Source organism: Camelina sativa, chromosome 19 (genome assembly GCF_030686135.1).
Source record: "Camelina sativa cultivar CO46 ecotype springtype chromosome 19, ASM3068613v1".
Lineage (NCBI taxonomy): Eukaryota > Viridiplantae > Streptophyta > Magnoliopsida > Brassicales > Brassicaceae > Camelina > Camelina sativa.
In genome coordinates, this window is record NC_141898.1 from 18,808,317 (window position 1) to 18,824,945 (window position 16,629).

The window sequence follows — 16,629 nt, forward strand, 5'->3', positions numbered from 1 at the left end:
CTATTTGTAACCAACTTTTTAAAATTATATAATCTACAAAACATTGTTGTGTATTTCTGTTTTATTATAAAGGAGATTTTAATATATTTTTAATTTACATGAAATATATCAAATAAATAAGAGCATATATGTATATTTTAATATATTTTTAATTTACATGAAATATATCAAAATAACACTGTTCATGGAATAAATGGAGTATTTCTTCAAATGATATCTCTGCTTTTAGCACACATTCGTTTTGTTAAGAGTAAATAACTAACATGAAGTAAACCCCAAATTTCCCTCTATTTAAAAGTAAAAAGAAAAACAACATTTTTGTTGTGTTTCATTCATTTTTTTTTTAAACATCATTTCTTTTTTTTCGTAAACTGTTTAAATTTGAATTAATTCAAGAAAATCTTTTAATTAACGATGAAAAAAACTCGTTATTGCCCCCAAGTAAAAAGGCTATAGTTTCAAATAAAGGTAAGGTCAGAAAAGCATGGCCATCGAGCCTCTGCACGACAAAGGGAATCGCCTCTCCGCATAAGATCCCCACCCAGGGAGGAGCCAATACTAGAAGGAGGGAGGATTTTTCGACGACCTCCTCGCCACCAGATGAACCGGAGACAAACAAGTGGTACGTCAGCAGCTATGGATAAAGGTAAAGGAAAAGCTCATGAAACAGATGACGACCTGATGTCTGAAGAAGAGGATTTCGAGTTGGAGGCAGAGCTCATACCAGCGAATTTTGAATTTGGGTCGGGATCGGGTACAGCCTTTGGAGGCGAAGGTAGCTCTTCGCTCCCCTGGATCCACCATCAAGAGAACCCTCTGAGCTTCCTTGCGATAGAGCCTCAGCAAGTGGCGGTGACAAAATCTCCCCCAAGGGACCCTATGGAGGGCATCGAAGATGGAGGTGATGCCGGCTTATCTGATTGGGCGGTAGATGAGACTCACCCAAGGGAAGGATTTATCCCTCGATGCTCTCAGCAGATTGATTATATCCCCTCAGATTGGGAGAATTTGGCGGAAGATCAGGATATCGATCCATCAGATCGGGTGATCACTGAGGAGGATGTCAGGTTGATGAAGGAGATTGAAAACGAGATGATTCTCGATGGTTTGCTCGACAATGACGACCTTCTTGGAGAGGACTTAGCAGGTGACGGTGAGTCACCAGATAACCCAGGGCGGGAGACCAGGGAGGACGACAGTGAGGAGCGAACGGTGTCGGAACCGGTGGTTCCCCGTGTTTATCCGGCAGCGTCGACTCCGGCAACTTCTCAGTCTCCTTCGAGTAAGCGTGTGAATCCCCCAAAACCATCGGGTGGTGGGAGAAAGGCTAAGAAACCTGCTGGCCCTTTTTCTATTCCTGGAAGCCCAAATCCAGAGTTAGGCAATGAAGAGCCCATCAAATCCACTGAGGCGAAGTCCACACCTATAAGTCCGAAGGTGAATAAAGCTGCTTCGAGAAAGCTTAAAATGTTTACCACGAAGGTTTCACCCAAGAAAAGAACAAACCCGGCTTCATGTGGTCAAAGAAACGGTGCAGAGGTGCCAACAAGCAAAGAGGTCCCTCGATATGAGGCAAGAACAAGTAAAAAGAAGAAGAAAAGTGACAAGGCAGCTGAGCAAGAGAATGGTGAGGTGGAGTCCCAGATCTCCCCCAAATCCCCAACATGAGGACAATTGCTTGGAACTGTCAAGGGGTGGGAGCTAAGCTGACTCGTCGCCGACTGCGTGAGTTATGTAGAATATACTCACCAGGTTTTCTTTTTTTATCTGAAACCAAGAATGATAATTTCTATCTGCAAGATGTGCAAGTGGAATTAGGATTTGACAATCTTCGAACCGTTGAGCCGGATGGCTCTAGTGGTGGTTTAGCTTTATTATATTCAAATGATTTCCCGGTTAAGTTTTTGTTGTTAGATGACCGGTTAATCGATATCGAAACTATTATTAATGGAACTCGGGTCTTTATGACATTTATTTATGGTGATCCTGTCCCTGCAAACCGTGATTATGTATGGGAAAGACTAATGCGCATTGGAGTTGCTAGATGCGAGCCCTGGTTTATTATTGGGGATTTCAACGAAATAACAGGGAATCATGAAAAAAGAGGAGGAAAAAAAAGATCGGAGTCCTCATTTCTACCTTTCCGTGTTATGATTGATTCATGTGGCCTAATCGATTTTTCCTATCAAGGAAATCAGTTTTCATGGATTGGTCAACGGTCAAATGGTAAGATCCGTTGCCGATTGGATAGAGCCATGGGAAATGAAGAATGGCACAATATCTTTTCCCACACTAATGTGGAGTATTTGAAGATGTGGGGTTCGGACCATCGTCCACTCCTCGCATCTATTCTTTCACGGCCAAAGAAGTTTGTGAGAAGGTTTATGTTTGACAAGCGATGGATTGACAAGCCAGGCCTTAAAGAGGCAGTGGTAGATGGATGAGAGGGGACAACGAATCTATTGAACAATCCATCCTAAAGAAAATCGAAAATTGTAAACGAGCTATCTCCAACTAGAAGAAAAGTAATCAAACAAACTCAGAAAAAAGGATTAAGGAACTCCAAGAAAAATTAGATGAGTCTTACGATGATGATCAAATATCATCGGAAACTCTCCTCGACCTAAAATGGCAGCTTTGTGCGGCTTATAGGGAAGAGGAAGCGTATTGGTACCAAAAAAGCAGAGAGCTTTGGCTTGCAGAAGGAGACCAAAATACAAAAAAATTTCATGCTTCCACTAAGCAAAGAAGGGCACGGAACAAGATAACTGGCATCCTTAATCAACTCGGAGTCTGGGTTGATACGGAAGAAGGAATAGAAAAAGTTGCAGTGGAGTATTTTGACAATCTCTTTTCATCCTCGAATGCGAGCGACCCTACATTGGCCATCAAGGATGTACGTACTTTGGTCACACTCACCATGAACGAGTATTTAACGAGAGAAATCTCAGAAGAGGAGGTCAAAAGAGCGTTGTTCTCCCTGAACCCGGGAAAGGCTCCAGGTCCGGATCTGATGACTGTTTTTTTTTTCCAGAAATTTTGGGATACAATAAAAAGCGATCTCACTAAAATGGTGAAGAATTTCTTTAGCTCTGGGATTTTTGATGGCAAGCTAAATGAAACAAATATTTGTTTAATCCCGAAAGGAGATCGACCTCGCGAAATGTCCAAATTTCGCCCTATTAGTCTCTGTAACGTAAGTCATAAGGTGATCTCAAAAATCTTGAGCTTACGACTCAAGAGGTTTTTGCCAGAACTTATATCTGAGACCCAATCTGCGTTTGTGGCAGGAAGATTAATCACAGATAATATCCTCATCGCTCAAGAAAACTTCCATGCCCTCCGATCCAACCAGGCCAACCGGAAAAAATTTATGGCAATTAAGACGGACATGAGTAAAGCGTACGATAGGGTGGAATGGAATTTCCTAAGAGCTTTGATGGAAAAAATGGGATTTGATCAAAAATGGGTAGAATGGATAATGCAATGCATTACTTCAGTCTCCTATCGCATTCTGATCAATGGGGATCCCAAGGGACGAATTAGGCCTACACGGAGGATTCGTCAAGGAGACCCAATCTCCCCATATTTATTCATACTCTGTACCGAGGCGCTAATCGCTCAAATTAAGACTGCAGAAAAGGAGGGGAAGATTTAGGGACTTCGTATCTCGAACGCAAGCCCACGGATCTCCCATTTACTGTTTGCAGATGACAGTTTATTCTTCTGCAAAGCTGATACCCAGCAATGCAAGGAAATTATTGATATAATCCGCTCATATGGCGAGGCATCCGGACAAGAAATTAACTTCTCCAAATCTTCCATCATGTTTGGAACCGAGGTCCCAACCCATGTACGACAAGAAATTAAATCAATTATTGGGATATCACAAGAAGGAGGCATGGGCACTTACCTGGGTCTTCCTGAGAAGATCCATGGGTCAAAGGCACAAGTCTTTGCATTTGTGAGAGATAAGCTCCATAAGAGGGTTAATTTATGGACCTCAAAGTCCCTATCCAAGGGAGGCAAGGAAATCCTGATTAAGTCAGTGGCGCAAGCAATTCCGACATATGTAATGTCGTGTTTTCTCTTACCAAAAGCTATTTGCTCTAAATTAACTAATGCCATTGCCAATTCTGGTGGAGCAACAAAGCAGATAGTAAAGGATTACACTGGCTCTCATGGGAGCAAATGTGTGCCAAACAATCAGAAGGCGGGCTAGGCTTCCGAACATTAGAAGATTTTAATCTTGCCCTTTTGGCAAAGCAACTATGGAGGCTTCTCAGATACTCAGATTCCCTCCTTAGTCGAGTCCTTAAGGGGAGATACTTTCGATACTATAGCCCATTAGAGATACAAGTGTCAAATCGACCATCATATGGTTGGAGGAGTATGTTGGCGGCAAAACATGTTCTTTCTTATGGGATTCGTAAGACTATAAGCTCGGGATTCAACACTTGCATCTGGACTGAACCATGGATTCCAGATACGCCAGCGCGACCTCCACAAGGGTTGACTAACGAAAGAAATCATCTGATTTGTGTTAATACCTTGATTGATTTTAACACAAAAAAGTGGAAAATAGAGCGTCTTCAGGAATTCTTCCCCCCCAAAAGATATTACCCTTATTCTGGGAATTAGACCGAGCTTGAACGCCTCGAGGGACGGATATTCGTGGACCTTGACGAAGTCTGGGAATTATACCGTTAAATCTGGATACGAAGCCGCGAGAGCTATCTCTCGCCCTACTTGCGGCCTCCCTCTTCAGGGGCCTAGTGTTATGACACTCAAGGCGCAAGTATGGAAGTTAAAAACATCACGGAAGCTAAAGCATTTCGTGTGGCAATGTGTGACTGGGTGTTTGGCAACATGCCAGCGTTTGTATTATCGCCATATTGGTAGGAATAAGGAATGTCCTAGGTGTGGAGGAGAGGAGGAAACTATAAATCACATACTATTTGAATGCCCCCCAGCACGTCAAGTGTGGGCTTTATCGACAATCCCTACCCATCCTATGGTGTTTCCCTCATCTTCCCTATATAGCAACCTTGATTTTCTATACGGGAGAGGTAGAGACTATGGTGTCCTTGATCAAAATCTGCGGACATTTCCTTGGTTGATGTGGTACATTTGGAAGGCAAGAAACAAGAAAGTGTTTGAAAATATCCATGAGTCTCCGCAAGATACAGTGGAAAAAGCTATCCAAGAAGAAGAAGTATGGAGGAAAGCAAATAATAGAGACCTAGCACCAACGGTAATAGAGGCAGACACATCTTCGACCCCAATTCCACAAGAATCTCTTGTATGCTTTATAGACGGATCTTGGCATGCAGAGGTGGATAGGAGTGGACATGGTTGGATTGCGTCTATTGGCGATAGAATCCTGCACATGGGGCTAAAAGGATCGCGCAGAAGCCTGTCCCCTTTACATGCAGAGTTAGATACCCTTATTGGGCTATGAAATGCTTATTAGCGTTGGAGATGGATAAAACTCTTTTTGCTATGGATTGTTCAGACCTCCTAAGGATGACGTCTACTATCGAGGATTGGCCGACCTTTTCATCAGAATTGAAGGATTGTACTCATTTCAGAGATAGATTTGCCGATTTTAGTATTAGATATATTCCTCGCGAGGATAATATCCGTGCAGATAAACTTGCGAAATGTGCAAGAGCTCGAGGTGTCTATTTTTCCCATGTAAGTCCGTCGGTTCCTAACTGGCTCTTTCTCGAAGAGAGTCATCTTCGATAACTTAATATATGGGGTTTGATGGCAAAAAAAAAAAAAAAAAAAAAAAAAAAAAAGTTTTAGTTCTCTGTTCACATTTTATCAACAGACAGGGAAAAAAAAACTCTTGGGTTATATATAAAATATATGGTACTATGATGAATGATGATACTCGAATCCACCAAATATCAAATCTCTAACTTTGTACTAAAAAAAAAGTCTAAAAATCATTGCTAACAATAATCTGACAAAGCACAGAATAGAATCAACTAATGACCAAAACACCCGTCCCCGAAAAAACACGTTTGCAGTAACATCGCGTGGGCAGTTTAGTCTTTCGCCACGCAAACTATCTCCTCCAAGCTTCGTCAAGAAAAAATGTGTTTTTCTTTTCTTTCTTTTAGAGAAGTGTCTTCTTCATCACCTTTTCGTCTCCCACTCACTCTAAAATTTACTCAGATCTCTCTCTTCGTAATCTCTGTTTTTTTTTTCTTTTCTTTTGTGTGTTTCTTTTGTCGCAAATCAGAATCTTTCTGAACAATCAGAGGTCATCTCATTCTGATTTCAACTATCATTCTAAGCTTAATTTCGAAACGGTGTATTCTTGTCCGTACGTGATTTCGAAGATGTTGACGTAAGATTAGGGTTTTTAATTTCTGGGTTCTTTTTCTTTTGGGTGAAACTATGGCGGTGGAGTATGAATGCTGCGAGCCCAACTTCTTCATACACATAGTTGTGATAGTGTTACTAGTCTTGTTCGCTGGACTAATGTCTGGTCTTACCTTGGGTCTTATGTCTATGAGTCTCGTTGATCTTGAGGTTCTTGCTAAATCCGGCACTCCCACAGATCGTATACATGCTGGTAATTTTGATTCTCTTTTTTTTTTTTTGCTTTAATTTTGGAATTATTAAAGGGAATCAGAATCTCTCGCATGTGTTGTTGGTTTGGTAAATGACACGAGTCTCTCTGATTTAGTTATTTAATTAACTTCCTAATTTGTGTTTAGATTGTTTTCTAGGAATTATTAAATTGTAACTTGTGGATTTAGTATTGAAGTTTAATATTAGCATGTTTAGTTTTGGATTACATCAATGACTTTGTTTCATGTTTCTGTGATAAATTTGAATGTCTTGATTCATTATCTTAATGATTTGCAAGTGGGTTTTTGGCTTTTGATGCAGCAAAGATATTGCCAGTTGTGAAAAATCAGCATCTTTTGCTTTGCACTTTACTGATTTGCAATGCAGCTGCTATGGAGGTATAGAGTATTAGGACTTGAACTTGGGGAATGTTCTTACTTTGTAGGGTTCTTGAATGTTCTTGTACTTACTTATTGTAACTTTTGGTTCTCAGACGCTTCCTATTTTCCTTGACGCTCTTGTGACGGCTTGGGGTGCCATTCTGATTTCAGTGACATTAATTCTTCTCTTTGGTGAGGTGAGCTCTGGTTTTACTTATCATTTACCACAATTGATGGTTGATTTAACTCCCATCTGCAGATTATACCTCAGTCAGTCTGTTCTCGTCATGGTTTGGCAATTGGTGCAACAGTGGCTCCATTTGTCCGTGTTCTAGTCTGGATCTGCTTACCAGTTGCATGGCCGATCAGTAAGGTGATTGATTACACACCCGAATCTCCCATGTTCAGCTTTTAAATTATGCAGCAGGGTCCCAAGAGTGATTGCCCTGGGCATAGAGTCTTTGTCCTGATACAATCTTTGCTCCTTTTTATTTATTTATTTACTTTTTTTTCTGTATATATTTCAGCTGTTGGACTTTCTACTTGGTCATGGTCGTGTAGCCCTTTTCCGCAGAGCTGAGCTGAAAACACTTGTGGATTTGCATGGAAATGAGGCATGTCTTCGATATCTCTTATGTCTCAAATTATGAGTTGTGTGCAACAGTCTGTTCTCATGATGACATGTTTCTGTTTTATGCTTTTTGCATTATGTTGTCAGCTGAATAACTTAGCATCCCAATTCTTTCAGGCTGGAAAGGGTGGAGATTTAACACATGATGAGACAACTATCATTGCTGGAGCTCTTGAACTATCTGGGAAAATGGCCAAAGATGCAATGACACCAGTTTCTGAGACTTTTGTGATTGACATCAATGCAAAACTAGACAGGTCTTGGTTCGTTCGTTCAAACCCCCTGCATAGATTCCTTAATTCTCCTAGTCATTCTAAACTTAATTTCTTTTGTCCTTCATCAGGGATTTGATGAATTTGATCCTCGAGAAAGGTCATAGCAGGGTTCCAGTATACTATGAGCAACGTACCAACATAATTGGACTTGTTTTGGTAAATCTCCATCTCACGATACCTTCAAGCAGTTGAAGAATCTTAGTAACAAAGCAGACTAATTTGCTCCTTTATTAACATTATTGTCCACCTGTATCTGCCTCTTACGGCTCTTAAATTTATCTTCAGGTGAAGAACTTATTGACTATCAACCCTGATGAAGAAATACAAGTAAAAAATGTGACGATACGAAGAATCCCAAGGTAACTTTACCAATTATAATTTGATTACCAAATGTCAAACGACTGAAAACTTGTTGAATATGCTTTTTGATTGCTCGTTCTTGTTTTTCTCCAATGCGTTCCAGAGTTCCAGAAACCTTACCGTTATATGATATATTGAACGAGTTTCAGAAAGGTCATAGCCACATGGCTGTGGTTGTGAGACAGTGTGACAAAATCCACCCATTACCCAGTAATGATGCTGCAAACGGTAACTGGATTTTCTTCGTGGGAGTTATACAATGTGGGTGGAAACTTCTTACGCAGACTAATAACCTTTTCTCCACTTTGAATAGGGACTGTGAATGAAGTCAGAGTGGATGTGGATAATGAGAGATCCCCACAGGAAAAAAAGTTTACAAGAAGGAGATCACTTCAGAAATGGAAAAGTTTTCCAAACCGAGCAAATTCGTTTAAAGCAGGGTCGAGGAGCAAGAGGTGGTCCAAAGATAATGACGCTGACATTTTGCAGTTTAACGAACATCCGCTGCCAAAGCTAGCTGAGGAGGAAGAAGCTGTTGGTATCATTACCATGGAAGATGTCATTGAAGAACTTTTGCAGGTAAGTAACAAACTATTACCTCTTCAATTCTCATAACTTTTTCCTATTACTTTATTTCAAATCAGTTATCATTTGTTTGTAAATATGACTGTAGGAAGAGATATTTGATGAGACGGATCATCATTTTGAAGACTCGTGACAGCCACAACTTCGAGTGCTCAATATTAGTTGTCTGAACCATATACACGGTGCTATAGCTCAGAAGAAATCCAATTTCCTCGGGACAAGTTTTGCTGCGAAATAGTCATATATATTAAAGTCAGATCATATGTCATGTAATAACACTGCTTCTTAGGTATAGTTTATTTCCTTATCTACAAATTGTTCGTACAACATGTAGAAAGATATTCCTAGCTTGAACTGTTCATATATGTTAGATATGGGAAAGAAAAGAAAAGTTTGTAATTTTTCAAACTCCAGGGAGAAACCATAAAGCATCCTTGAGCTTCATGTTGGAGAGACTAGGAAACCGTTTGAGGGTCTTGGTTTCGAGATTGAATACACAGATGTCCAGGTTTGAAAACAACCGGTGAAAAACACGGTCTTGACGGGTATAATAGATGGAGTTTGGTTCGATACCACGCATAGTGATACCCAAGTTAAGCAGGGCCTCCTCATCTTCTATAGTATCCACCTCAAAAAGCGGGGTGTCGACTTTATCTGGATCTGCAATAGGATCCTCCTTGTAGACACGGAAGCTCTTATCGCTTCCAATGTTGTTTTCAACCAACAAAACCTCCCCTGATCTTGCAATTGGTTTTATAATCCCCTCGAGGAAACTTTTTCAATGGGTTATTTTGATTAACGTCCTCGAAACCTTGTTGACTAGACAAATCGAGGCATCGAATGTACGCATGGGCCGTAACGATATAAAGAAAGTAACCATGGAGTACCATATCTTTTACACCTCGTAACTCCTTGTCCTTAGGGAGAACATAACATAGCTCAATGTTATTGTAATGATCGTCACCTTTCTTGCAATAGGCTAAAAACGTGTCAGAGTAATCGAAGAACCAAACTACAACAAACTCTTTCGTTTTCTCGTCCACCCACAAAAGGCCTCTTAGAATTGTGTCTGTTTTGTAACAAACACGATTATTAGGGTGATCAGTTTCTTTCCATTTGGCATTCTCGTCATCTCCTATTTGCTCGACTGTAAAGTTATCTGACAGGAACGACTCTAGAGGTGGAAGGTCAATTTTTTCAACGTTAAAGACATCCATAATATAGAGAATGGATCGAGAATCGATCACAAGGAACCAATTACCCGAATTTGCGAGAAAATATAATGCAACTATATGTTGATAAGTCTCTCTCTGTTTTGTAAACCCTATCTTCGTCTGGATTGTACAGCACGCAACTATTGTCTCTCTCTCTGGGAATAGCATTAGCCATGGAGATAACTAATCGTTCAAAATAGATGTAAGCAAATCAGTAGAGAGCTCCGACCAGCCTCCGGAAATAGAGTCTCCATAGCGTTAAACATAAATGAGTAAAATTTAGGGTTTGGATATTTATGTTTTATTTTTTTTCCAAATAAAAAGGCTTTCACTGTTGTGAAACTTAAACTTATCTTATTCATCCAATTGAGAGTACATATATATACAAGTACACAACCCAAAAACCTAATGACGGTGGGAATAGATAGTAATGATGGGCCTTATGAACTTGGGCTTGTATGTACCGGTTATGGAGATCCATCTTCAATGGTTTACAATACTTCCCATTGGATGACATAACCGTGTAGATGCTAAGAGATCATCGTAATACGCTTGGGGATGCTGCCTTATTAAAACCATATTAGAAAAACCCAGTAGAACAAAACCATGGTGAAGGAAAAAGAGTACAATACGTATTACTCCCCCTTTTCTGAACATCACTAAATATCCTTGAGTCTACGCATCCCAATCTGATGTGTGAGCTTCCTGAATGTTGATGTTGGTAATGACTTGGTGAAAAGATCGGCTGAGTTGTCGCTAGATTGGATTTGTACCACTTGAACTTCACCGGCCTCTTGTAGTTCATGTGTGAAAAAGAACTTAGGCAAAATATGCTTCGTCCGATCTCCCTTGATGTAACCGTCCTTGAGCTGTGCGATGCATGCTGTGTTGTCTTCAAATATGATGGTTGGTTCCTTGTCATCCGTCATGCCACAATCTGATCTGATGTGTTGAGTCATTGATCTCAACCAAACACACTCATGGCTGGCCTCATGCCTAGCCAAAATTTCTGCATGATTAGATGAAGTGGCCGCAATGGTCTGCTTCATTGAACGCCATGAAATTTCTGTACCATTGTGTGTAAACACATAGCCGGTTTGAGTTCTAGCATTATGTGGGTCATATAGATAACTTGCATCAGCAAAACCAACTAAAGCATTTTTGTTATGGTTAGTATAGAATAGACCGAAATCATTCGTTCCTTGTAGGTAACGCAATATATGTTTGATACCGTTTCAGTTCCTTTGGGTCGGACATGAACTAAATCTCGATAAGAGGTTCCCGACAAAACAAATATCTGGTCTAGTGTGGCTAGCCAAATATATTAAAGCTCCTATGGCACTGAGATATGGCACTTCAGGACCGAGAACTTCTTCATTGTTCTTCTTTGGACCGAACGGATCACTGTCCAATCTGAGGCTTCTCACAACCATTGGGCTAGACAATGGGTGGGCCTGGTCCATATTGAATCTCTTGAGTATCTTTTCAGTATATGCCATTTGATGCACAAGGATTCCATTATTTATGTACTCAAGCTGCAATCCCAAACAAAATTTAGTCTTACCAAGGTCTTTCATTTCAAACTCTTTCTTGAGGTATTCAACTGTTTGGGAAATTTCCCCGGAGGTTCCTAGGATGTTCAAATCATCCACGTATACTGCTATGATTACAAATCCTTTGTTTGCAAACTTCTTTATAAAAATACATGGACTGATGGGATCATTCTTATAGTCTTCTTTGACTAGGGACTCAATAAGTCTATTGTACCCCATACGCCCACTTTGTTTCAGTCCATAAACGGATTTGTTCAGCCTTATGCAGTGCTGTTCTCGAGAACCTTTCTTATCATTGAGCTCAATACCCTCTGGTAATCTCATATATATTTCATTATCCAGTGGACCATATAAATATGCGGTCACTACATCAATTAGCCGTAGATCAAGACTTTCTCTTATAGCCAGACTTATCAAAAATCTAAAAGTTGTTGCATCCACCACAGGGGAGTATGTCTTCTCATAATATATCCCCGGTCTTTGTGAGAATCCTTGTGCTACAAGTCGTGGCTTATATCTCACGATTTCATTATTCTCATTTCTCTTCCTCACAAAAACCCATTTGTGTCCTACTGGTTTTACATCGAATGGTGTCCTTATGATCGGACCAAACACATTTCTTTTCTTTAATGAATTCAACTCCACGTTTATGGCTTCTTTCCATTTTAGCCAATCTGATCCTTGAGTGAACTCTAATAAAGACGTGGGTTCATGATCCTCATTCATTTCAAGTGCTACCTTATATGCAAATATTTCATCGATATCGGCATCTTTTCGGTTCCATTAATTCCAGACATGATATAGTTTATTGAGATCTCATTATTATCAATACCTTCAGGACCTTGAGGTTTAACGTCCCAAACCTCATTGATCGGTTCCTTTGGGTCTGCCGCGGTCATGTCTATGGTTTCCTTAACCTCGGTTTTAATTGCACCTTTCTTTGATTTCCGAGGATTCTTATCTTGGGAACCTATTGGTCTACCACGTTTCAAACGTACCTTAGACTCTGTAGAAACTTGATTGTGTCCCTTTTGAACATCAATACGTACTGGTTCAATACAAGCTGGTATGTATGATTTTGTAACTTTCTTTGGGTCAGCAAAGGAATCTGGCAATTGGTTAGCTAGCTTTGGTAAATGTATAATCTTTTGGATCTCTGCTTCACATTCCAGAGTCTGAGGATCTTGCCAATTCAAGGATGTTTGATTCCATGATATCTCTTTGACCAGCTTGTTTGTCTCTCCACCTAATATAGGGAATTCAGATTCAGCAAACTGACAATCCGCGTATCTAGCCTTAAATAGATCACCCATGGTTGGCTCTAGATACTTAATGATGGTGGGAGAATCATATCCAACAAATATTCCCATCCTCCTTTGAGGTCCCATCTTTGTTCTTTGTGGTGGTGCAATGGGTCCATAAACGGCACACCCAAATGTCTTTAGATGGGATATGTCTGGCTCATGACCCGTGAGTAATTGGGATGGTGAATATCTATGCTCACTAGATGGCCTGATGCATATAAGCTCTACTGCATGTAATACTGCGTGTCCCCGATCCGACACAGGAAGCTTCGACCTCATGAGTAATGGTCGAGCAATCAATTGAATTCATTTAATGAAGGATTCAGCTAATCCATTATGTGTATGTACATATGCCACGGGATGTTCCACACTTACCCCCATGGACATACAATAATCATTAAACGCTTGAGATGTAAATTTACCAGCATTATCTAGATGTATAGTCTTAAGTGGAAAATCTGGAAAGTGTGCTCGCAGACGTATGATCTGAGCCAGGAATCTAGCAAACGCTAGGTTTCTAGTGGACAATAGACAAACATGCGACCATCTGGTCGATGCACCAATGAGGACCATAAAATATCTAAACGTCCCACATGGTGGGTGTATTGGTCCACATATATCTCCTTGTATCCTTTCCAGAAAATTTAAAGTCTCTTTAGTTACTTTGACTGGTGATGGCCTTATAATGAGTTTCCCTTGTGCACATGCTACACACATGAGATTCTTAGGGATAACTCGTCTCTCTTTTATAGTGTGCCCTTTTGAATTTAAGATTAGCTTACGCATCATGTTAGAACCGGGATGGCTAAGCCGGTCATGCCATAAAGTGAATTGTTCATTGAACATCTTGTTAATTGCCATATTTGGCATAGTAAATGCAAGTAGATAATGCGGGTATAGTCTCTAGGACTTTCTTAAAGCCTTGGGTAATCTCGGTAATGTGTACGAACTCTTGGTTTCCTTCACCTTTAGTTTCAATATGGAAACCATTCAAACAAATATCTTTGAAACTCAATAAGCTCCTTTTTGAACTGGGTGAATATAAAGTATCTAATAGTTCAAGATGTGTGCCCTTAGGTAAAAGAATATGGGCCTGGCCGTAGCCTTCAATAAGACTAGCTATACCTGCTATTGTGCTAATATTGGCGTTTTTTAAAGTGAGATTCACAAAATATCTCTTGTCCTTCAAAATCATGTGGTTGATCCACTATCCACCAAAAGTATGTTCTTATCGTTAGTCATTTCTTAATATGGAAAAAAATTATATTTTAGACATAAAGGAATAAAAAAACGAATGTATATTAAAGATAATAAAATAATTGAATTTAAACCAAAATCATAATTCAATAAAATCCAAAAGCATAAAACATGGAAATCAAAAATAAATCAAAACAATAGGTGTCTAAATTTAATTACCCTCTTTTAGGCAATCTGACGTTTCATAATCCATTTAATCATCTTTCTCATGCTCGAAATCTCCTTCACCATCGAGATGAACCAGGTTACCTTCTGGATTCTTTTTCACACTCTCTTGATAGAGATCAGCAAGGTGCTTAGGTGTCCTGTACGTCTTTGCCCAATGGTTCCCCATACCGCATCTGTGGGAAACGGATTTGGTTTTGTGTTGTGGTTTGAAGATTCTGCGGCCTCTATCTCGACCACGACCAAAGTCGGATCGATTCCCACGGCCTTGACCAGCATAATGGTTTCCTTGGTAATTTCCACGACCACCATGTCCTCTACCACGACCGCGGTCGTGATACTTGTCTCTATGGACGTAGTTAGACTCTTTAGTCTCTTTAGGCCCTTGAGGCTCTTTCTTGGTCATATCAGCTTTGTGGGCTTCTGGGAATGGGGTAGAGCCAGGAGGTCTGATTTCACTGTTCATCAGCAATAACTCATTGTTTTGCTCAGCAAGTAGCAAATAAGAGATTAGACTTGCATATGTAGTAAAACCCTTTTTACGATATTGTTGCTGAAGCAGTTAGTTATTTGTGTGAAAGGTTGAGAATGTTTTCTCTAGCAAGTCTTCCTCAGTAACCTCCTTACCACATAGTTTCAAGATTGAAACTATCTTTAACAGCTCTGAGTTATACTCATCCACGGATTTAAAATCCTCGATTCTTAAATTCTTCCAATCGAATTGGGATTTTGGTAGAAGCATCATCTTTTGGTGACCATATCTATTTTTCAACTCTACCCAAAGGTCAAGAGGATTCAATGGTAAGGTACTGATTTTTTATACTCTCAGCAAGATGATGGCGTATGAGGAGAATCACCTTATATCTTTCTTTTTCAGTGGTATCATTGTCATCCTCGATACATTCACATAGATCCTTTGATTTCAGGGTAATCTTAGTATCCAAAGCCCATTGTAAATAGTTGTCACCAGAGACATTAAGTGCAGCATATTGGACATAGTTGATCTTTGACATCTATAAGACACACGAGCAAAAACATGCATTCGTTTTAGATTATGCCATGCGGTTTTTATGACCGAATCATGTAATCAATTTAATCTAGGCCATGCAGTTTTTAAGACCGAATCATATTGGTCCTAGTAAGTAACATCTTGTATTATCACATGGTTAGTTTATGCATGAAACAATCCTAGACAAAATTGTGATCTAGTATGAATAAGGAAATATCATAGGAATGAATGCAAATAATCTAGTTAGGTTTTGCTCTTTTTTCCGAATAGGATTATGTTTTCCCTAGGGTTCCGATTTTAAGATTTCAATTTTAGGATTTCATGCAAGATATAGAACAATCAGTTAATAACAATCAATCTATCCTAAGCAAACCTCAACCTCAAACAATCGGATTTTAATGCTTTAGAATTTAGGGTTTCAAAAATCGCAGCTTAGGGTTTAGGATATTTAGTGTTTATAGCTTTAGAGTTTTGATTTGTTGATTGTATATATGTAGATTTTATGGTTCAAATACAATTAGAGATCAGATTTGATATATATATGTCCGATGGGATTGATTGTTTACCTTAGCCACCGATTGGGTTGAATGGATTGATCCGGGAGCTTAAGATCACAGAAATAACAAGCTGATCACGAGCTTAACCTCCGGTTGCGAGTTTGAACGAACTAGGGCTGATGTGCAGTTTTGGCGATTTTGAGGTAAGGGGGTTTTCTCGAAAACTTTTTAGGGTTTTAGAGCAAACTCGTGCTGATAACGTGTTGTGAAACTTAAACTTATCTTATTCATCCAATCGAGAGTACATATATATACAAGTACATAAAACCCAAAAACCTATTGACGGTGGGAATAGATAGCAATGATGTGCCTTATGAACTTGGGCTTGTATCGACCGGTTATGGAGATCTATCTTCAATGGTTTACAACATTCATTAATTTTTAGGGGAAAAATACTTTTAGGTTCACACTCCTACGGTGAACCTTTTCGTTCACATGCTCCTCTTCAACCAATCAGAATCTTATATACATTAATTATTTAAAAAATAAATGAAAATTAAGTTAAAAAGAAAATTAAATTAAGGAAACAAATTCGTTATACTTTAATTAAAGAAAGTTAAATATTGGTTTGGTTTAGACTTTACAATTAGAACAAAATTATGTGTCGGTTTAGGTTTACAAATGAGATGAAGGTTTAGATTTTATAATTAGAGCGAAATTATATGTCGGTTTGGGTTTAAAAATGACATGGTTAGGGTTTAGATTTTACAATTAAAATAAAATTATATATCAGTTTGGATTTATAAAAAAG

At 39.3% G+C, this 16,629-nt stretch overlaps 2 protein-coding genes and 2 pseudogenes across 5 annotated transcripts; 2 read left to right on the forward strand and 2 right to left on the reverse strand.

The window, feature by feature from the left end:
• Positions 1-1,664: 1,664 nt before the first annotated feature.
• LOC104767965 (uncharacterized) lies at positions 1,665-2,444 on the forward strand. The gene has a single exon (XM_010491923.1). It carries the CDS (start codon positions 1,665-1,667, stop codon positions 2,442-2,444), a length of 780 nt encoding a protein of 259 aa, XP_010490225.1.
• Positions 2,445-5,897: 3,453 nt separating this feature from the next.
• On the forward strand, positions 5,898-9,227 carry LOC104766668 (DUF21 domain-containing protein At2g14520). 4 transcript variants are annotated; one of them, XM_010490591.3, is made up of 11 exons: positions 5,898-6,589; positions 6,910-6,986; positions 7,082-7,165; positions 7,228-7,341; positions 7,496-7,582; positions 7,717-7,856; positions 7,943-8,030; positions 8,160-8,233; positions 8,338-8,462; positions 8,548-8,813; positions 8,908-9,227. In XM_010490591.3, exons 1-11 carry the CDS (start codon positions 6,412-6,414, stop codon positions 8,950-8,952), a joined length of 1,278 nt encoding a protein of 425 aa, XP_010488893.2. In that variant the 5' UTR covers positions 5,898-6,411; the 3' UTR covers positions 8,953-9,227. The 4 variants fall into 4 exon arrangements, with proteins under 4 accessions (XP_010488893.2, XP_087358340.1, XP_087358338.1 ...); XM_087502214.1 differs by having other exon boundaries at positions 6,031-6,589; positions 7,082-7,160; XM_087502212.1 differs by having other exon boundaries at positions 6,108-6,589; positions 7,717-7,862.
• Positions 9,223-10,036, reverse strand: LOC104767964 (F-box protein At2g14500 pseudogene; annotated as a pseudogene).
• Positions 10,037-10,692: 656 nt separating this feature from the next.
• Positions 10,693-15,325, reverse strand: LOC147920784 (uncharacterized; annotated as a pseudogene).
• Positions 15,326-16,629: the final 1,304 nt, after the last annotated feature.

What these genes read in the sequence shown, in the direction of transcription:
- LOC104767965 (XM_010491923.1), top strand. Translation starts at nt 1,665, where the DNA reads ATGAGGACAATTGCTTGGAACTGTCAAGGGGTGGGAGCTAAGCTGACT.
- LOC104766668 (XM_087502212.1), top strand. Translation starts at nt 6,412, where the DNA reads ATGGCGGTGGAGTATGAATGCTGCGAGCCCAACTTCTTCATACACATA. An exon ending in GCAATGCAGCTGCTATGGAG is followed by an intron (nt 6,987 to 7,081) that starts GTATAGAGTATT and finishes TTTGGTTCTCAG; the next exon opens with ACGCTTCCTATTTTCCTTGA. An exon ending in TGGATTTGCATGGAAATGAG is followed by an intron (nt 7,583 to 7,716) that starts GCATGTCTTCGA and finishes CAATTCTTTCAG; the next exon opens with GCTGGAAAGGGTGGAGATTT.